A 22,227-nucleotide genomic window follows, 5' to 3' on the forward strand; every position below is an offset into this window, starting at 1 on the left:
GTAAAGTATCAGGAGCAGTGCAAGCATTATTAAATGCATCATCAACAACAGGTAGAACTGGAGGTATAGCTAAAGGCCTATGCTGTGGCAAATGTAGAAAGGTCCTAAGCCTTTTTCTAGAGTCTGAGAAATCTTGGCCCTGCCACTGAAATTGTTCCCTCATAGCATGCAAGGTTTCCCCAAAGGAAAATTCCTCAGGAGGAGAGGCTGAAGGGATGGACTCCTCAGCATCAGAGTCTTCGTAAGGAGAATAGGAAGCCTCAGGAGGGTCTGTATGTTCTGAGTCATCAGAGGAATCATCTGTGGCTACTGCCTCAGGGGGCTCTGCTCTAGGCCTCTTTTCTGGAGGAGGGAGAGAGGCCCTGTCTGGATGAGGCTGGGCACCACGAATTAAAGAGATGAGATCCTCTGCCAAAGTAAGCATATGGGAGCTGGTGCTGGGCCTGTGAGAAGGAGGCTTGGCAGGCACAGGTTTTGATACTTTGGCTGCTTTAGCCCTGGCAAAGGCCTTAATAGACATAGCTGGGGGAGGCCTAGCAGCTCCACGTGCAGGGGTAGAAATATCTAGGGGAATGGTGTCTGATAAATCCTGTGAAATCGCAACAGAAGGTTGGATTTCAGAAGCCGTTTCTACCAGGTTAGAAGAGGCCTCGGTAGAAGGCAAGTTATCGGCTGAAGGAAGAACCGCTTGCTCGGTTTCGGCCGAAACAGAGACACTCGTGGTTTGCTTAACCGCGGTTTCGGCCGAAACCACGAACCGCGAGTGTCGGTCCTTTTCTTTGCGTTTTTTGGTTATTTGCGTAGTCGGAGGATCCGACGGCATAATGTAGGCAAAATTGGAGCTGAAAATCTGCTCAGCAAAGTCCGAACGACGTCTAAGCATCCGCCAGTTAAAAAGCACAGGCTAGACAAGCTGCTACGTCGTGGTCTGGGCCTAAACATTGAATGCAATAGGAGTGGAAATCCTTATGAGGTATTTGTTTCCCACAAGATAAACAGTTATTAACTTTCTCTGACATCGGCTGAGGCAAGAAAGAGTCCCCAACAGGGTACTTAGCTTTATAGAAGTCTTCGAAGTAGTATTCGGTAGAAGTAATCTCTGGATCTGACCGACCGGCACTTGTGAACAGCTTCTGCTTCGGGCGCCACGCGGCAAGAAAGACTGGGGAAAATGGCGTCGGCTGATGCCTTTATACCCGAATGACTGCCGCAATGACGTTGGGTGAAGTGCGACACCAGCCGAAGCCGGACCCAGACTTTGGAATCCGGCCGACCGAAGGGCTGCCTGACAACAGGACAACCCATTTGTAAAGACTGCAGATGCATCCTTGAAGGACATCATGGTCTGGTAAGGATTGTTCTTTTAACCAGGCATGCCTTCGAATCACTGTTCCAGTCATAGCTGATCTAAAGGAAGCCTCCAGTGCATCATAGCCACATTTTAAGAAATGGTTACTGACCTGCTGAGAGTTATGTACCAAATCCTGAAGGGACTTGCAGTCTATAGGTTCAGGAGAGGACAGTTTTTTATTTAGCTGGTCTAACAAAAATTCCTGGTACTGAATCATGTGAAATTGACAGTTTAAGGCCCTGGCCGAAAGAGTAGCAGAAGTATAAACCTTTTTACCCCATCTCTCTAATGCTCTAGATTCCCTTTCAGAGGGAAGAGGGTTTTTGGCAGAGGCAGCTGCCACACCTTTAGGGCCCTGTGAAATGGTTTCAGGGTCTGCAACAGGAGCCTTATACAAGTGGTAGTGTGTGTCCGGGACCCTGTAATATCTGTCAGGCTTGGCAGGGGCCGGAGGAAGAGAATCAGGGGCAGTACAGGCATTATATGCATCATCAACAACTGTTAGTACTGGAGGAATGGCTAAAGGCCTATGCTGTGGTAAGTGTAAAAAAGTCCTTAGCCTTTTCCTTGAATCTGAAAAATCCTGGCCCTGCCATTGGAAATGTTCCCTCATAGCATGTAGGGTTTCCCCAAAAGAAAATTCTTCAGGAGGAGAAGCAGAAGGAATGGAGTCTTCTGCATCAGAATCCTCATAAGGAGAATATGGGCCTTCCTGATGGTCTGAAACATCTGAGTCATCCGAGGAATAGTCTGTAGAGACAGGATCCGGGGGTTCAGTCCTAGGCCTCTTATCTGGAGGGGGTTGAGAGGCCCTGTCTGGGTGAGGTTGGGATCCCCTGATCAAAGAAATAAGATCCTCAGCCAGGCTGAGTATTTGGGAACTAGAGGTAGGCCTGTGTGAGGGAGTTTTAGCAGGTAAGGCCTTAGAAGATTTAGCTGCTTTAGCCCTGGAAAAGGCCTTGATAGACATAGAAGCAGGGGGTCTAGCAGCCCCACGTGCAGGGGTAGATATGTCTAAAGGAATAGTGTCTGACAAATCCTGGGTGCCTGCTTCTGTAGCAGTAATTTCAGTAGCAGATTCAGCCATGCTCTGTGAGGCCTCGGCTATCGGAGGCATGCTTTCAGCCGAAGGAAGGACCGAGGACTCTGTTTCAGCCGAAACAGAGACACTCGCGGTTGGCCTAACCGTGGTTTCAGCCGAAACTGCGGACCGCGAGTGTCGGTCCTTTTCCTTGCGCTTTTTAGCTAATTGTGTAGTCGGAGTCTCCGACGGCATTCTGTATGCAAAAGCGGGACCAAAAAATTCCTCTGCAAACTCTGACCGACGTCTAAGCGTCCGTCGGTTGAAGGAAGCACAGGCTAGACAAGCTGATACGTCGTGGTCTGGGCCTAAGCAAGGAAGGCAGTAAGAGTGGAAATCTTTATGAGGTATTCGTTTCCCACAAGTTAAACAATTATTTACTTTGACATCGGCTGAGGCAAGAAAGAGTCCCCAACGGGGTACTTAGCTTTTTAGAAGTCTTCGGTAGTAGGAATCTCTGGATCTGACCAACTGGCACTTGCGAACAGCTTCTGCTTCGGGCACCGCGCGGCAAGAAAGACTGAGGAAAATGGCGTCGGCTGATGCCTTTATACCCCAGCAGCTATGACGTCGGGTGAAGTGCGACATCAGCCGATGCCAGACCCAGACTTTGGAATCCGGCTGACCGAAGGGCTGCCTGAGGCAGGACAACCCATATATTAGGACTGCAGATGCATCCTTGAAGGACATCAGCTTTTGAAAGAGGAGTGTTCTGAATGGCAACATTATCTGCCATGCTGACAGATTTAAGGTCCTGGAGTTGGCTGTGCAGGATCAGATTGTTTTGTTGGGTCAGCAAGTGAGAATTTTGAGGCAATATCCATGCTGGACCTCGAGACACGCTCTTTAGGATTGGGTACCAGTGCTGGCGTGGCCAGTGTGGCGCAATCAGCATCAGTTTTGGCTTCTCTTGTCTGACCTTTAGGAGTACCCTGGGTAGGAAAGGCAGTGGGGGAAAAGCATATACTGTTAAATTTTTCCAGCTGAAGGATAGGGCGTCCACTTTCCATGCTTGCTTGTGATAAATCCTTGTGCAAAATCTCTGCAATTGGCAGTTGTAAGGGGAGGCAAATAGATGTCTGGGCATCCCCATTACCTTATTATCATGCTGAAGACTTTTGGATCCAGTTTCCATTTGTGGGGATCCAGGAGGTTTCTGCTTAGTCTGCCAGAGTATTTGTTTTTCCTGGCAGGAATTGTGCTTGCAGGTGAACTTGAAACTATTGCTGTGACCCATAAGGTCATTGCTTGTCTGCAGAGGGGGTAGGAATGTGTACCTCCCTTCTTGTTTATGTACCACATGACCGTAGTGTTGTCTGTCTATAAGTAACTGTTCTGGATGAAGCAGTTCTTTGAAAGCTGTCAGGGCATTTTGAACAGCTAGCATCTCTTTTTGATTGATGTGAAGATGCATCTTGTTTGCAAGGCCATGTGCCCCGAATACATTTTCCTGCCACATGGGCCCCCCCAGCCATAATCTGATGCATCCGTTGTCAGTGTCTGTCTGGCTGTGGGTAAACTGAATGGCAGATCCTTGTTGTGGTGACAGTCTTCTGCCCACCATCGAAACTCCTATTGCAGGCAGGGAATGAGTGGAATTACTGTCTCCAGGCTGTGGCAATGCTGAGTCCAAACACTTTTTAGATACCATTGTAGTTTCTTCATATGCAGTCTGGCATATGGAATTAGTAGAATGCAGGATGCCATGAAACCCAAGGCCTGCAGGACTTTTCTTGCAGATAAGTGGGTTTTTGTTGCCAATTCCTTGGCGTAAGTAGTCAGTTGCTTTTGTTTGTCTGGTGTGAGATAAGGCATCTGGGCAGTTGTATTTAAGCTTGCACCCAGGATTATCATCTCTTAGAGGGAACTAGTTTTGATTTCTTTTCGTTTGCTGTGTACCCTAGGCCAATTAGTAGTCTTTTTACAAACGTCAGATGCTTTAGAAGAATGTCTTTGTTCTCTGCTTGAATCAGGCAGTCGTCCAAGTAGGGATATATTTGAATTCCTTTTTGTCTGCAAAACACAATTACTGGTGCCAGGCATTTTGTGAAAACCCTGGCCGCAGTATATAAGCCAAAGGGCAGTGCAAACAATTGGTAATGCATTGAGCCAGCTATGAATGTGAGGTATCTTCTGCAAGACTGTCTGATTGGGACATGCAGGTATGCCTCTTAGGTCCAAAGTTACAAGCCAAGCCTTCTTGCCCAGCATGGGCAGTAGCTGCTGTAGAGTCAACATCTTGAATTTTGGAACTTCCAGAAACGTATTTAGTATAGACAGGTCCAGTATTGGTCTCCAGGTTTTGTCCTTTCTGGGTACTAGGAAAAGTAGAGTAAAATCCTTGCCCCTGCTCTTGTTGTGGTACTTGCTGAATGGCCCTCATGTCCATGAGGGCTGTAATTTGTTTTTGTGCCTCTGCCCATTGATTGTGTGGCAGGTCTGGCATACCTTTTGACCTTGGTAGAGTGTGAAAATGGAACCTGTAGCCTTGGGACACTGTTCCGGACCCATTTGTCTTGGGTAACCATTTGCCAATTTGATGAAAAAAGTGCTAGTTTTCCCCCTAAGGGGGCTGCCAAAAGGAAAGTGCTTGGATCTGGTAGAGGAAAGTCATTGGGACTGTTTTCTGTAAGGTTGTGATTTGTCTTCTCCGCTTTTGGAGGTAGGAGCACCCTATTGTTTAGGCCTGTAGAAGCCTTGGGGCTGAGATCTGCCTCTGGGACGCCTGTATCTGCCTCTTTGTGGTCTGACACTGGAAAAAAACAATATTGTGAAGGCCAGTTCCTGCTAAACCTGGGTGGTTGTACCTGTAAGAAATCCTTGACTGTCTGCATGGATTTTGCTTTATCCTCCATTTTTTTCAACACCTCTTCTGCTTTAGTACCAAACAAAGTATCATGCTGTAATGGTGCATCTAATAATTTTGCTTTAACATGATCAGGCAGATTCTGTTCCTTTAACCAAGCATGCCTTCAATAACAGAACCTGTAACAGCGGCCCTGCAAGAGGCCTCCAGTGAATCATAACCACATTGCAAAGTATGCTTTTCCCACTTGTTCAGTTGCATGCAATAAATCCTGCAATTCCTTGTTCTCTGAACATTCAGTATTTGTCAACAATTTCTGTTTAAGCAGTGACATTAAATATTGCTAATATTTAAGCATATGAAATTGACAATTTAAAGCCCTTACAGCCAGGGTAGCAGAAGTGTAGACTTTTTTCTCCCATCTGTCTAGAGCCCTAGAATCCCTATCAGAGGGGACAGGTTTTTTTGCAGTGGCAGCTTTAACCCCTTTGGGACCCTGAGATATAGTTTCTGGGTCAGCAGCGGGGTTTTTATATAGGAATTTATGAGAATCCAGGACCCTATAGTATCTGTCTAGCTTAGCAGGTGCAGGGGGTAGAGAGTCAGGGGAGAGGCTGGACTCTGAAAATACATTATCTACAATGTCTAGAACAGGTGGAATAGCAAGGGGTCTGTGCTGAGGAAGTAGCAGAAAGTCTGAGCCTTTTCTTAGATTCAGAATAATCTTGGCTCTCCCAGTGGAAATGCTCCCTTCATGGTATACAGGTTTCCCCCAAAAGAATAATCCTCAGGAGGACAGGCTGAAGGAATGGATTCTTCAGCATCAGAATCCTCATAGGGAAGCATGGAGTAATCCTGTTCAGAACAGGAATCAGAGGAAATAGAAACCTGATCAAAAGAATCTTACTCTGTCTCTTGCCTAGAGGCCTCTTATCAGGAGGAGGATGGGAGCCCCTGATCAAAGTAATTAGGTCTTCGGCCATTTTGAGCATCTGTTTTTTAGGCATGGAAGTCTGAGTAGGAGAATGCTGTACTTGTTTCTTTGTCTTTAGAGCTGCTTTAGTCTTTGAAGCTGAAGATGGCTTAATATATAGTTAAGTAGGTCTGAAAACACCCTCAGAAGCCGATGCCTGCTCAGCGGCTCCGGACCCATCTGAGGGAATGATTTCTGGGTGTCCAATACCTTGAGTATCCAGAGGCCCAGTCGGCTCAATGTGGGAGTAGGAAGTGGCCTGTGGCACTGAGGTAGCGGGCGCCAGGGGCTGCGAAAGAGCCTCACTGAGAACCGGCGACTGGCCTAGCAGAGGCTTCGTCGGTTTTGGATTTCGGATGCCTATCCTTTTCCTTGTCCTTGCGTTTTTGTAAACTCCGGTTGTCGGCTGGTCCGACGGCATTATATAATTAAATCTTCGGCCAAAGTAATGAAATGCAAAATCGAACAGACGCTTGATAGTATGTTGGTTAAATCTAGCACAAAACCGACAGCTAGCAACGTTGTGATCAGGGCCTAGGCAAGGAATACAGTAAGAGTGAAAATCCTTATGAGGTATTTGCTTCCCAAAAGAAATACAATTGTTAACTTTCTGACATCAGTCTGGAGCATGAAAAAAAAGTTTCCCCAACGGGGTACTTAGCTTTAATGAAGACCGTTTCTGAAATTCGGATTTGAAAATCTCAGGAGTCGGCCGACCGGCACTTGCGAACTGCTTTTGCTTCGGGCACCACGCAGCAAGAAAGACTTTAGAAAATGGTGTCGGCTGCATCTTTTATACCCCTGGCGCACTGATGTCAGGGAAGAGGCGACAGCAACCGACGCCGGACCTAGACTTTGGAATTCTGGCCGACTGAGGGTAGCCTGCCAGCAGGATAACCCAAGAGTAATGACTGCAACAGTGAAACACGAACATCACAGTGTCAGCAAAACTCAGTCTGTCAACCTGGTGCTCAAACTTGAATTTTGATTCCATCAGGAAAACCTTAAAAAGGTGGGGCTTATACTAACCATGCTACGCATTAACAGACTAGAGCATCTTTCCAAATAAAAAAAGAAGAGCAGCTAGGCTTTACACATCAGAAGGTATTTTGAGCAAGATCGTAGAGAAAAAGAATATCAAGAACAGGTTTTAAACTTAATGAAGGCGTTTTATGAATTTCCCATTAGAAAACATAGCAAAGCTTTTAATTTGTAATTTTTGTTAATCTATTTAAAGCTAATAAATATAGCTGCAAAAACAAATATTGTAACTTGAAGCAGGTCAACGTATCAGACTAGAAAGAAACAATGCAATGCTACAAATCTACTCTTACTTCAGCAAAATATAGATCCTTCTTCCCTTACCAATGGTGCCAAAAACTCAAATTTTGTTACTGAAATAAAACTCACTTTACCTTACTTTTCCTTCATACTGTCCATAAAATAAGTGCTGCCGGCTCATCCATTCTGACATCACAAATTCTAAAGCAGGTTTGCCAGTTGGCCCTGGAAGGCTACTCAAAAATTCAAGCAAGGGCTCCAGCTGCGAGTGCACCAAATGGGCAAATACCATAATCAAGGACTGTTGAAAAAGTAGGAGAAAATGTTTTGTTTACTTCAAAAGCATACAGCAACCATTACTGTATCCACTGCTTTGGCAAACACTAGCAATGTATGATCAACCTGTGAAGTCTTCAAAGTATACACTTAATATTTAGTCAGATCTGGAAAGTCCACCAACCTTTAGTAACATGTAGGACTAGGAGTTACAGGTATTAGCTCTGCTTGGCACACAGTTTAAGGTCATTTGGCCCCTCCCTTCCTTCCTTGATCCCATTATGCTCCTCTTGCGGTTCTTCACATCTGTAGTACACAAACACATGCCTAACCAGCCTGAAGGGAAAATGTAGCCCCTAAGAGAGGGGAAAAGGACATACCAACTAGACAGTAACTGTTTTACTAAGGGGTGATGTGGCTACAAAGTCACAGCTATCCTGCTATCTAGAGAGAAAGTTGACTGACCAAGTATTAAAGATGGACATTTTACAGCTTAACGCACTCAGCTTTCATATCTAGCAAATAATCCATCATTAGAAAACATGCAGGAGAGTCCAACTGTCTTACCTAGATAGAACTGGTAATGAGAACATCTAATATTGGTAGTCCGTGAAATAAGATCTTGATCTGCAATGGATTTCTAAAATGTTACTTAAGTGCTGAGGTACGAGTATGTACACCTTATGCACAAACCTTCTCCAGAAAGGGTCAGCTCATGTTGGACAGTTTGGAGACAAAGCAAGAGAGACGAGATTGCGTTGGTTTGGACATGTGCTGAGGAGGGATGATGGGTATATTGGGAAAAAGATGCTAAGGATGGAGCTGCCAGGTAAGAGGAATAGAGGAAGGCCTAAGATAAGGTTTATGGACGTGGTGAGAGAGGACATGCAGGCGGTTGGGTGTGACAGAGCAAGATGCAGAGGATAGGAAGAAATGGAAAGAGATGATCCGCTGTGGCGACCCCTAACGGGAAAAGCCGAAAGAGAATGATGGTTACCATCTCTGCTTTAGTGGTTATGAGCGGAGTTGTGTCTTTCTTGAGGTAGCAACATTTTATGCAGTCTGGTAACCATCTCAGCACAGACTGTAGTTACCTGAAGTCCTCCTTTTGCCAAGAAAAAAAAAAAAAAAAAAAAAAAAGCCACTCCTGTTTATGGACTGAAGAGGGCAGAACAGCATCCAATCCAAGGAAGTCCATCAGCTGGCACACAGGTTAAGGCTGTGAGCTGTAATTTCTCTGGTACAAGATTTGATTCCTTCAGCCCTCATTTGTCTGCTGTGTGAACTTGATTGTCACTTAACTAGAAAGTACTTGGGAGACAACTGGGTATTTAGGCTAGGCTCAATAGTCCCCTGCACTGCACGCCTAGGAACTGCCTATTTACCAATGAAAAGCTATACAATATAGTAAACTATCCTCCCTTTCTGCTGCAAAACAAGATAACAACAAAACTGACTGACAGGTTTAATGTGGTCTCTGGCAATATTGACAAACTTTTGCTTAACAGAATTTAGTTTGCTTTGGAACAGTTCCTAACTGGTTGAGTTCTTGCTCAAGTTACAGATTTGATTTTTATTTAAGGAGACCGCTTTGTGGTCCAACCTCACAAATGAGGATGCAACAATGAGGGGTCAGCAGCACTCTCCCATACTTGAGTACCAGGTCTAGTATGTTTGAACTTCTGTTAGGTGTAAGCAATATCTGGTTAAGGGTATTTGTATTAAGTACAAGAATCATTGTGCCTGCGAGTTTGAGACTGTTCCCCAGTCTATAGAGGGGTAGTTAAAAGTCTCTCATGAATAGGTATTTGGTTTAAAGGCAAGTATCTCCAGTAGGTCCAGATACAAACTATAGGATTCGTGGGACTGATGGTGACCTATACTTGCTAAGATAATTTATGGAGCTTGTCTACAGTGATTTGCACAAGACATAATCCTGTTTTTCTGTCTGTGCAGCTGATGGTCTAATTGCATTGAAGGCACTGAAGCCTTGCACTGCTGGAGTACTTTCTGCGGATTTAAACCACTCTAATAATGGAACAGATGTCTATATTCTCTAGAGTGAGTAGATCTTGTAGGGTATGGAGTTTGTTTAGGCTCCTAGCATTAGGCATCAACCCCTTTCGTTACTTTGAGTTTTATTTGCTATTTTTGTATGTTAGTCAATTTGGCATTGCCTAAAAAAGGGAATGGGGGGGTGGATAAAGTTTGAGCCAATATTCAGATGTCCAGGGGCTGGGGTGAAGGACAGGTGCAGACCATCTCTTGCAAAGCAACGTGGTTTAATCATGTCCTCCGCAGCTGACAAATACTGAACCCCCTCCCTCCAGGAAAAAGACCAGAAATTACACCAATTACTGAAGTCAAATAATGTTTTATTCATACTGTGGCATAATTCTTGCTGAAAGTATAATGCTGTTCAATGCAATGCACCTACCTGAGATACAGATCAATAAAGTCTCTCTTCATATATAGCCCAGAAAGAACATCTCAGGTCATTAATGCTCACGTGGACTATGACAGAATCACACTGGTACATGTGGTGTAGTGATGAGTATATGCATAACTTGGTGAATCCTGGCACCAGAAAAATAACTACCAGTTACCTTCTTGTTCAGTCTGGTGAGGGTGGCATGTGTGCTGCACACCAGAGTTCACTACAAGGGTCCTGATAATGAGTTTGCTGACCTTATGTTCTTTGTTCTTGTCGTTCCACCTGGCGTACTTATGAGTGTGGCTGGTTGGTGTTACTTTTGGCGAGTGCTTGAGAAAATGACAAGGATATGAGCTGCCTTTATACTGAGAGGTCTTTGAGGTTTGAGAAAATTGCATTTTACTGCCTCAGCACAAGTTAGGCAGTGTGTGGTGGACAATGTGATGGATGTAGCCATGTGCTGACAACCTTGTTTGTATGCAAGATTTTTGCCTCCAGTGAAATTATGTACATCTCTTGCATACCGTGTTTGTTTGTTTCTTTAAGACTTAAATGGCTGTCTGAACATGAAACAATTATGTTGTCTTAGGATGTCCATATCTACCAAGCTGGCTAAGACATTTGAAAATTTCATATCCATTTTGTCCAGTCCTTATTTGGTGGGCTACTGTAGGTTATAGCTGTGTTATACAGAGCTGTATTGGTTGGTCCTCAGGATTAGGTTAGACTGTGCTCATGTTTTAGTGGAGTTAGTTGGATGTTTGTCAGTATTAGTGCTGTTTAATGCACAGACTATCTGCTGTAAGCTTGTCTCCATGCAATGGTTTTGTTTTAGCCACACAGTTATAGGTTTCAATTCTAAGGGTAGCTTTACAGATAAAATTTACTCAAAAGCAATATACTGGTTTGCTGGATATGTACTTAGCATTATAGATATATGGGAAACAATGGGTGTGAAAAGTATTTAAATAGCTTACACAACAGATGACAGCAATGAAATAGGGAAGCGACACTCTGGACATCAAATTACCACAAAGAGCAGAAGCCAGACACACAGCAGGGTGGGTTGAAGGAAAATTCAAGCTGCAAGTATACTTAGTAGAGAGAGAGATCCAATCAAATAAAGCCAATTTCAGAGCTCTAGTACTATGGTTAGAATTTCAGAAGCTTTAGCTTAGTGTCTCAGTGGAGGCTGGGGCAGATGCAAAAAACGGGAAAAACAGCAGTAAACAGAAAGGCAATGGAATATAACATTAAGGAGGAAAATAAGAATATGAACAGCTGTAAAAGAATCCAAGCACAAATCCTGGAGAAGAATTCACAATACTGCCACTATTGCAATCTCATCTCAGACTAAAGCACCAGACTAAGCAGAATTTTACTAAACGCTCTTCAATGAAAACTGATGCAATAAAGGAGGCTCAAATTGGGCAGTTGTAGTTTCATTCACATTTGTGGTAGAACCGAGAACAAGATCAAGGTCCCAGACAAGTGGTCAAAATACAAACAAGTGACTTTTAAATCAATCATCCAGGAATGGATAAGATATGTAAAGCACGTGTCATGCAATGGAATGCCACTGGTGTCACACACTTTGTAAAGACTCGGAAAAGTGGCTAAGCCAGAGGGTAATGATATGAACTAGTAATGCCCACCCTTTGCCAGGGGATCTCGTGAATTTCCTGTACTTCAAATGAATGTGAATGTACACGTATACGGCCTTTAGGTTTACCAAGCATAAATAAATTACTTTGAACATTTTTGATTTTGTTTACTGAGAAAGTCCAACTGGGCATAGTATCCATTTTCGAGGCAGCTGAGAAAGAAAGGCACAACATAATAAAGAGGGTCACTAGCATCTGAAAGGTAACATACTACAGTCAAAATTTTTCAAAACTGAGCATTACATTTCGAATTCGATAAATTATACAGAAAATCATATTGCTGCTATTTTCAAAAGAAAGCAATGGGTTTCACAAGAGGTACAGTGAAATCTACAGCTGAAAAAAATAGAAAACCAGGGTAGTTGTGGTTGAAGGAGTATAACTAAGGAGGGGAGGGTGAGTTACGGTACAAGCAGGAGGAGGAGATGGAGTTGAGAACGAATGACACTGAAGACTGATGTACTTATCTGATGAAGCACATCTGCAGAATCAGGTGGCGAGTTAGATTTTAGCTGTAGCCAGGAATCCTGTCATACTGTTACGGGAATGGAGTTCCAGATTTGACACTTGCTGAGAGCAGAGATTACAGCCTGCAGAGTTATGAGGTTTTGATATATGCAGAATATGTTTGTCAGAACAGTGCAAGCTTCTGGGTGGGTTGCATGGTTGTACATGGTTGGCTAGAGATGGACAGTCATTTGGTTTGTTTACAAGAGTATACAAGTTGGTGAGGTAGCTCAAGCCACTAGATGTCTCTGATGGCCAAAGAGTGATGTGCTCTATAGAGGAGGCTGGCTACAAACTTTTCAACTCTGTAGCATTGCTAGTATTTTAGTGAAGTTAGCTGGATGTTTGTCAGTATCAGTGCTGAGCAGGAGAGAAGGTAGGAGGGTAGTGGTCCTGTAACATCTTGCAGTGTTAGACAGGGGTTTTCCCTACAGAGTGCTTCATTTTTGGTGTTCTCTCTCCACCCTCAATATATGTTGAATAGCATAGTCAAATTTTAGGTCTTAGTCTATGTAAACTCCTAGTACTTCGGTTTGTGAGAAGTTCTACATTGGGGGGGGGGGGGTCTATATTAAAAGCCCGAAAGGACTAAAGATAGAGTCTATACACATCGACACAAAGGTTGATGCACATAAACAGCGAAACACAAACAAAATCCGAAATGCCAAATGAGTTCCGTCATCAGAATGCTCCACACAGGTAAGCAAAAAATAACACTAAATTTAGCATGTTTTTGCAGGGGGGCAAGCCCCCTTGCACCCCCCCTACCTAAATATACCAACTCCAAGATCGCACTACAATGGGGGAAAAAAAGAAGTTATGTTCTTACCATAACGTTCCATGTGGAGTGTTCATCTCGCCTTTGTTCTTACACACGGGTTCGGAGCCGATCCTCGGCTCCGAGTCGGCCGCATAGCAAAGCTCTGCATCTTAGAGAAGCTCGAGACTAGGCTATATCCCACAATCCTCCCTGCCATTACTCAGATCTAGTTTGCAAGTAAACCAGACCAACCAAAAACCTCAGGTGCTAAGGCTACACACTGCCACAGAACTCAGAGACACTCTCTCACTTAACAAATTAACTAAGGGTAGTGAAATATACCCCATGAGGCAACAATATACCCGGAAGGGGTGAAGGTATTTCGACCAGACTCTAGTCCTACTCGTTCTTCCAAACACGTGAGGGAGGGAAGGGAGGGAATGTAAGAACAAAGGCGAGATGAACACTCCACATGGAACGTTATGGTAAGAACATAACTTCTTTATGTGAGAGTGTTCAATCTCGCCATTTGTTCTTACAAATGGGTAGCGTCCCTAGCTCCGTCACCCCGAGTGACTCATGAAAGAACATTCCTAAGCACAGTGGAGCCAAAAGATGTCCTGTCTTTGGATGCTTTGTCAACCCTATAATGAGCGATGAAAGTATGTGGTTTAGACCATGTGGCTGCTGCACAAATCGTGTCCAAAGGCAGACGAGCTGCATGAGCCAAAGAAGTGGAAACTGATCTGGTAGAATGGCCCTTAGGTTTGGCAGGCAAGGCCTGATTCGACTTAGAATATACAAAGGCTATACAATCAGTAAGCCATTTAGATAGTGTACGTTTTGTAACTGCCATGCCCTTTTTATTGTCTGCAAACGCGACAAAAAGCTGATCTGTTTTCCTGTAATCTTTATCCAAATAAAATCTTAGTTGTCTGTGGACATCCAACTTGTGCAGCATATACTCCAACTTGCTGGTATGGTTCTTGAAAAAGGTAGGGAGTTCTATGGACTGGTTAATATTCGTGACAGAACATACCTTAGGAAGGAAAGACGGATTTGTTCGCAAGGAGACTATCTGGGTGGAAAATTAAGTAAGGTGGCCTGACTGATAGTGCTTGCAGCTCTGAAACTCTTAGAGCTGAAGTAACAGCTACGAGAAAAAGCGTCTTCCACGACAAGAACTTCAGGAGGCAAGATGAGGCTGGTTCAAAGGGTGGCAACATTAGTTGTGACAATAATAAATTTAAATTCCATGGGAATAAAGGGTCTCTGACGGGCGGTCGAAGATGGAAGGATCCTTTCATAAAAGCCTTACAAAGCCTGTGGGACATAATAGGAGAACTGTCCTCACCAACATGGTAGTTGGATATGGCCGCCAACTGTACTCTTAGTGTGGAAGTAGAGGCTCCTTTGTGAAAAAGGATAGATAGAAATTCTAGAACTTTATGTAAAGGAGCTACTAGGGGGTCCAAGTGTTGTCTAGATGCCCAGTATACAAAGCGTTTCCATTTACTCCTGTAGAGTTTTGCAGTGGAAGCTTTATGAGAGGCAACCAGAATGCGTTGAACTGTCGGAGAAAGTAGATCAGACCTGGCTAGGCAGGGAAGTGGAGCAGCCAAGCTGCTAGTTTGAGGGATAGAAGAGACGGGTGAGGAACTTCCGACGAATGGGTCAGTAGATCTGGTACTGGGTCCAGGATCCACGGTTCCTCTGTTTGATGGGCTCGAAGAAAGGGGAACTGTATCTGCTGAGGCCAGAATGGGGCTATGAGTATAATTATCCTTTCCAGGTTCCTGGCTTTCTGAAGAAATTTGGGAATCAAGGGGGTAGGTGGAAATGCATATAGGAGACCCGGGGGCCAATCGTGTATCAGTGCGTCCCTGGGGACATCCCCCGGAGGGAGTAGAAGGGCAAAATAGCTTCTGCATTTGGTATTCATCGGGGAAGCAAATAGATCGCAGCAAGGCTGGTCCCATCTGCGGAAAATTCTTTCAGCCACCTGTGGATTGAGGGACCACTCGTGAGGTAACAGGATGGCTCTGCTCAACCTGTTCGCAATGACGTTGGATGACCCCGGGATGTGCGTTGCTATCAGAAAGCGACCCGTGGACTCTGCCCATTGCCAAATTCTCATGGCCTCTCTGCATAATGGGTAAGATCTGGTTTCCCCGTTTGTTTATGTACCAGACTACAGACATGTTTTCTGTCTGAACTGCTACTGTTCCTAGAGGTAGGAGGGTTTGAAAGTGTTGGAACGCCAAGAACACCACCCTCATCTCCAGAACATTTATGTGCAGGTTGTACTCCATGTTGAACCATTCCCCTTGGACTGTTCTTCCCTGAAATAGTCCCCCCCACCCTATCAGAGAAGCGTCCGTGGTTATAGTGGCCGTCGGATTGGGTAGAACAAACGGACGACCCATAGTGAGATCCTGACTGTACAACCACCAAGAGAGGTCTCGTTTGCAAGAATCTGTTATCAGAATCTCGTGCGCTGGGGGGTAACTGCTGGAACGATCACTGTGTGAACAGCAGCCACTGGAGGAGCCTCATGTGCAATCTCCCCATAGGAACTGTAATCAGGGACGCTGCCATGAGTCCCAAAACCTTCAACACTAGTTTGGCCGGGGCTTTCCTGCTTTGCAGTAGAAGAACCTGTTCCTTGAGGGATGAAGCCCTTATTGGAGGGAGCTTTACCAGTGTTAAACGTGTATCTAGGTCTGCTCCAATTAATGAAATATGCTGTGAGGGCAGTAAGGCAGATTTTTCGAAGTTTATGGAAATACCTAGGTGGGAACAAAGGTTGACTGTGTAGTCTCTGGCTTGTATGAAGCTACGTTTGGTGGTGGCGGTGAGGAGCCAGTCTTCCAGATAGGGAAACACCTGGAATCCTAGACGTCTCAAGTGAGACGCTACCACTGCCATGCATTTGGTGAATACCCTGGGGGCTGAGGTGAGCCCAAAGGACGGGGCTCGAAATTGAAAGTGACTGGCTCCCAGCCGGAAGCGCAGGTGATCTCTGGACGGTCTGGCCATTTTGATGTGGTAGTACGCGTCCTTGAGATCTATCGAGCACATCCAGTCGTCCTTCTGTAAAAATGGAAGGATCGATTGAAGCGTGACCATCTGGAACTTTTCCTTCTTCATGAAGGTGTTGAGATTGCTGAGATCCAAAATCGGTCTCCAGTCCCCTGTCTTTTTTGGAACTAAAAAGAACCTTGAGTAAGTTCCGGATCCTCTTTGGTCCGCCGGGACTGGTTGGATGACTTTTTTCGAGCAGCTTTGAAATTTCTATTGCTGCTGGGCCTCGCAGATGGGGTGGCACATCTGGAAAACTTCTTTGCTGGGGTGGAGTTGATATGAAGGGGATTTTGTATCCTCTGGTTACAAAGCTTTTTACCCAAGAGTCCGAGGTAAGAGTTAGCCAGGCCTGTGGGTATAAAACCAAGCGACCCCCGACTGCCTCCAGAGCAGGACAGTCGGGCCCCCGTTCAGGAGTGCTGGAAAGGCTCACCAGGGACAGGATCTGTCGCCTTGGTTCTGCAGACCCCCTCTGCCGCCGGGGCGACGTCTTCCATTTCTACCCCCCCGCTCTGCCTCTGAGGGGGGGGGGGGCATCACTCTGTGTGGCCTGGAAAGATCCCTGAGTTTTACGGAACCACATTTTTCCTGTCTTCGTAGAGCAATTGCTGAAGCTGCAGCTCTACTTGATCCTTCAGCCGCATACGACATGAGCCTCATGGACGAGTTCACTATGGAGGTAAGGGTGTTAAGCTGTGCTGTTACCTTATCTGAAACAGCAGCATCTGTGTTAACCTGGAGGATATCTCCCAGCTCCTTGATGAGATCCCTCTGCAGACGTGTAAAATGTGTCAAATAGTTTAGCGAACGCATAGAAAAAGTCGCTGAACTAAAAACGCGCTTCCCATATCTGTCCATAGTCCTAGAATCCTTATTAGGAGGATGAACAGAAGAGGAAGACTCAGACATCTCCTTTTTAGTGGCTGCCGCCACCACCATAGCGTCGACCGGAACTCCCTTGGTGAGATAAGCCTTGCCCTGGGGGGCGGTGATAAATTTGCTCGGTTTTCAAGGGACCGGTTCCACTGAGTCCGGTGTCTCCCACCCCCTTAGAGCAATTAAATCCATTAACTCATCGAAGGGCGGAGTAACCCAGGAGGTAGAAGGTTGAGCACCAAAAGCCTTCAGCAGCACCGACTCGTCCTCAGTGGGGGCTAGGGACTGCCAATCACCCCTCTGTTTTAAGATCTCCAAGATGTCCGCAAATGAGACATCCTCAGAGGGGGATTTTGGGGACCCCTCTGCCTCATCCAAGTCAGTGTCAGATGTTAGAGATTCCTGCGGGGAATCTAAGTGCCTCCTCTTGCACAGTCTTTTCCTCGGAACATCAGAGGGTGCTTCCGGTGAGGCCTCCGAGGAACAGGGGGCACCCTCTGGGGGTGGCCAAGGCAATGGTGCTCTACGCTTTGGATGGGTCGTGGGGGCAGAAACAGAGAGCGGCCCCTTAGGGGAGGGAGAAAATGCCTCAGATGAAGTGGTTGTCTGTGCAGACAAAAACCTTTCTCAAGGTCAAAAACCCCTGAACCCCGGGCCGAGGACTCCTCCGGATCCGAAGAACATGGAAGCATCCCAGACACGGGGGCCGTGGGCCCCGAGAATGGAGCCGAGCCAATCTGCGCCGAGGCCCCGAGAGGGAGAGTCGGCACCGAAAGGTCGGTACGACTCTCGGTCCCAGAACAGAGGAGAGATAGTCGGCTCCGTGACTCACCTACAGGTTCCGAAGGAGTCGAAGTCAATGGTGTCGATCGTGCAATTGACGGTTTCGGCACAGAGGGCTCCACTATCATCGGCTCATCCTCTCCCGGCTCTGAAGACTGGATGGGTCTCGAAGGAGGACCTGTTGGAGATAAAGGGAGGCCTTCTAGTTTCGACACCAATTGGGAGGAAACTAAAATCAACTTGGAAAGGGCCGTGTTCTCCATGTGTTTCTGCACGACACGATCCATATCTGTATCTGATAACTGTCTGGAAGATCGGGTCGAAGGGGCCGAAGATGGCACCGACCGAAGAATGGACGGTGGCGGTAGCTTCGTCACCGGTTCCAAGACCTGGGGTTCAGTGAAAGACAAACGTTCGACGCTCAGCCCCGAAGTCTGTGGAACCGGCGAACGAACCTTCGAAGATGAACTCTGAGCCGATGACATGGGCTCCAACATCTTCGACCCCTTCGAGGACTTAGAAGCCTGGTCCGATTTGTCCAAAGCCTCCTGGAAGGCAGGCTTAAGTAGTCCCTATCTATAAGTTTCCTGCGTCTATCTGTCATGACCCACCCGCTGAAGGAATGGCATATAGAGCAATCCTCTTGTAGGTGGAGAGGGCCAAGACAGTAGACGCAGGAAGTGTGGTTGTCAGTGATGGACATTTTCTGTCCACACCGACATCTTTTAAAGCCGGATTTGGCTTTTTCTGACATAACCAGTAGAAGTAAGACACTCTACTAGGAAAAATTTTAAGACACTAGCTATAACTAATAACTACTAAATAAATATTTATATATATATATATATATATATATATATATATATATATATATATATATATGGAACCTATAAAAATATGACAGGATTAACTATAATAACACACACACACTAGCACTATATCAAAAACTAAGAACTTTAAGAACTTTTTAAACAAGAAAGATAAGACTCATCTGTAATATAACAAAAATCTCTCTGGTCCGAGCTCTCGTCGATGTGATCTGTTGCAGCGGCAAACCAGATCAGAGTAATGGCAGGGAGGTTTGTGGGATATAGCCTGGTCTCGAGCTTCTCTAAGATGCAGAGCTTTGCTATGCGGCCGACTCGGAGCTGAGGATCGGCTCCGAACCCGTGTGTAACAAACGGCGAGATTGAACACTCTCACATGGATTTATTTCCCTAACCCCACCAGTGTGCTACTGACCAGGAAACACATTTGGCGTTTCAACTTTCGCTGTTTTAGTGTTTCGCTGTTTATGTACATTGACCTTTATGTGACGATGTACATAGACTATCTTTAGTGCTTTCAAGTTTTTAATATAGACCCCTACTTGGGTATTGTTGGAAGAGATACTACTGGACACTTTACTGTGAGGCATTTGGAAGTGGACAGAATTAGTTTTGTTAGTGTTTAGGAATAGCTGGGAGGGCATCCACTTTCTACAGAAATAAAGTATTCCTGGGTCAGTTTATGTAGGGAATCAAGGTTTCTTGCTGAGGAGGTGATGGTAGAATAGTCTGTGCATTGTAATAAGGTGGCATTTTTTCAGGCCAGATCAGTGTCATTAGCAAAGATGCTGATCAGGGTAGATCCCAGAAAGGATCCTTGTGGGACCCACAACTGCAGAGAGAAAGTATGAGATGCCATTGAATCATTTTACTGTTGGTCTGTTGGAGAGAAAACTAGAAAACCAGGGTAAAGGAATTGTCAAGGCCTGCGCTGTAGAGTTTTGTAACAGTGTACAGTGAAAGTGTTGAAAGCTTTCGCTACATCAAGAGACAGCTAAGGGAAACATTATTAGAGTTTAGATACTGAATTTTCCTACATTTTAGTTTGGAAAGTTCCAGAATGGGTATCCATACTCTCCTACACTGGGAACAGCAGCAGCCTTGATTACGTTTTTTTTTTCTTTCTTGCTTCTTTGAGACTTCTGTGGTCCCCTATTGCTGCATATGATGCACCATAGGGGTGGATCAGGGGCTCATGATCTACTGGTCTTTGTACTGGACTCCAAACAGTAGTTGTATTCTATAATGTTAACATCTAAATGAAGTGGTTTGGCTCCATTCATCATCATTAATCAAAATGTAGTCAAAGCTGATCTTCAGAGGTGACAAAAGGCTACCTCCTTGCCTGCTGCCATCATCCATTTCTTTTAAAAGGCATTTCCATGCTTGTGTTCCTTTCCTTTACCTGGCTTTCTATAAACAGGTTTCTGCTTATTAATATAATTTCCTACTATTAAGGCAAAGGGGAATGAAACAGGTCTGACTGTACCCATAAGTTTTTTTCCCTTCTAAACTCATAAGCTTGAGGGGAATAGAGCAGTTCTCTGTCAAAGGGAGCATTGAGTGATTTAGCTGTTGTATCTTCCGCTAAAAGAAGAGTGCAAGGTTAAGGAGCCACCATATGGCAGTAGCTGTAGAAGCTGCACTTGTCATTATCATAACTGCGCTCAATTCTCAACCTTCCCAAATGCACAGATGTCTGAATGAATTCAGGCCTCAAACCACAACTTATAGCACCATAATTAAGGTGTGCATGCCAGGAACTTCAGTGCTGTAAAGGACAGGGTGGCTGTAGTACAAAACTTACCCCACCAATCCAATTTGTTCTGCAGGGTGTTCCACATGGGGGGGCAAGTCAGTCCCTTTTAGTAGGCTCCAGTGGTAAGACATCAGGGTGTACCACAGAATATTTGAAAAGAAAAAAGAAAGGTGTCCCTCAACTCTAAAATCCAGCCAGTGTCTTAGAGTCTGGAAATTGTGTATCAATCCGGCTTGGGGGGTAGCTCAGAAAGATGGTGACACTACGCTCTGTCCAGTGGCTGAATAAGTGCCTCTTCAGTATCATCCATTCAAACAATTTTCTAGATGTCAAGTAACACTTCAGGCTTGGCCTCAGATGTCCTTTGAGATGCATGCGAGTGGCTGCTATGATACAAATCAAAGGAAGATACACATACGCCCTACAAACAATTACAGCAAGAAATTAAGGAAAATTTCCTAAGGGGCAATTATCTGCCCTTCTACTCTTGACCTGGTTTGACAAATGCCCATATGGTACCACAGAGCATGAAGCTCTGGCTGAATGTAGGACTCAACCCGTAGTGGAAACGTTCAAAGCCATGACTTCAGCACTGACTTAAATTTCTATGGAATGAGCTGCCAACAAGGAAAACCCACAACTGATCAAAGGCACAGAACAAGTATAAAAGCTTGGTTCTTGTGATGACAGTAAACGTTCTTATGGATCATGGCTACATTTCACAGCAATCAGCTTTAATACTGCTAAATATACACTTAATGTTCTAAAAGCATGGGAATGTAATATGATGAGCAATGTTATATCAGTGACTATCAAGTAGTATTACGTACATCTTGGCAAAACATTCTTGACATTCCTCATTGCTTATGCTCAAAGAGGCTTACCTGCATCACACTTAGCGTCTCTGCCTGCTGCATCTTGCTTAGGATGGCTCTCAGGATCAAGTCCAGGTTATCACCCAGCTGTGTCCCTGCTTTGGAGATTAGTGTGGAAACGAGCCTGCCTACAAATGCAGCTGAGCATTCAGACATTCGTGGATCCAGCAACTGACTCACCACTTGCATCATATACCAAAGCCCATTGTGACCTTGTTCATCATGCCACTGTACAATCTGTTCCATGGCTACAGAGAGATAGGCTCGCAAGCACTCGCCTCCATTCTGTGAAAAAATAAATAAATACAGAAGCAAATACCACAAACTGAATCTTACGCATGCAGTACCTATTGGCAAGAAATGTTGGAACAGTCACTCTTCACCTTTCAATAATTAATCTTAAAATTAAATATCTCCCTGGTATCAAAACATCTGTATCTGTTAACTTGGGGAGGTGATAAGAAAAATCAAAATTCAAATCATGACTGGGGCCAAAAAAACATCTGCCTTAAACACACTAGCAAACACTAGTAACAGGATCATTAGGCTAGTTTTGCTAGGAACTTAGCAAAAGTAAACTTGTAGGGAAAAATGTGTAGCTTTTAAACTGAACTAAACATTTCTGCAATTATAATAAAGTAATTTAATTCTGGTCCTACTACAAAAATACGCATTTATGTAATTGTGCTATTTAACATTTAAACTTTTTCAATATTGTCTTGAGTGCTAAGACTTGAGAGAGCAGCATAAAAATACTTAGCTTTACATGGTAGTAAACTTGCATTTAGGCAATTTAGAACATCCCTGAAACATGTGTGAATGTATTACACTGATTTTGGTTGATACTGACCTCCCAAATTGATAGACCTATTACATAAAGCACTGCACCA

General features: G+C 44.8%; 1 protein-coding gene across 1 annotated transcript in view; it reads right to left on the reverse strand.

Moving 5' to 3' along the window:
* The window catches only part of IPO9 (importin 9), a 1,198,493-nt gene that overhangs the window by 308,424 nt on the left and 867,842 nt on the right, over positions 1 to 22,227 (reverse strand). Inside the window, exons 18-19 of the mRNA XM_044076674.1 lie at positions 21,347 to 21,622; positions 7,627 to 7,793 (exon numbers count right to left, since the gene is read on the reverse strand). Of these exons, the coding sequence (XP_043932609.1) occupies positions 7,627 to 7,793; positions 21,347 to 21,622 (443 nt within the window). The remainder of the gene's footprint in view (positions 1 to 7,626; positions 7,794 to 21,346; positions 21,623 to 22,227) is intronic.

This window comes from Protopterus annectens, chromosome 7.part0, assembly GCF_019279795.1.
Source record: "Protopterus annectens isolate FY-2018-M chromosome 7.part0, PAN1.0, whole genome shotgun sequence".
NCBI lineage: Eukaryota > Metazoa > Chordata > Ceratodontiformes > Protopteridae > Protopterus > Protopterus annectens.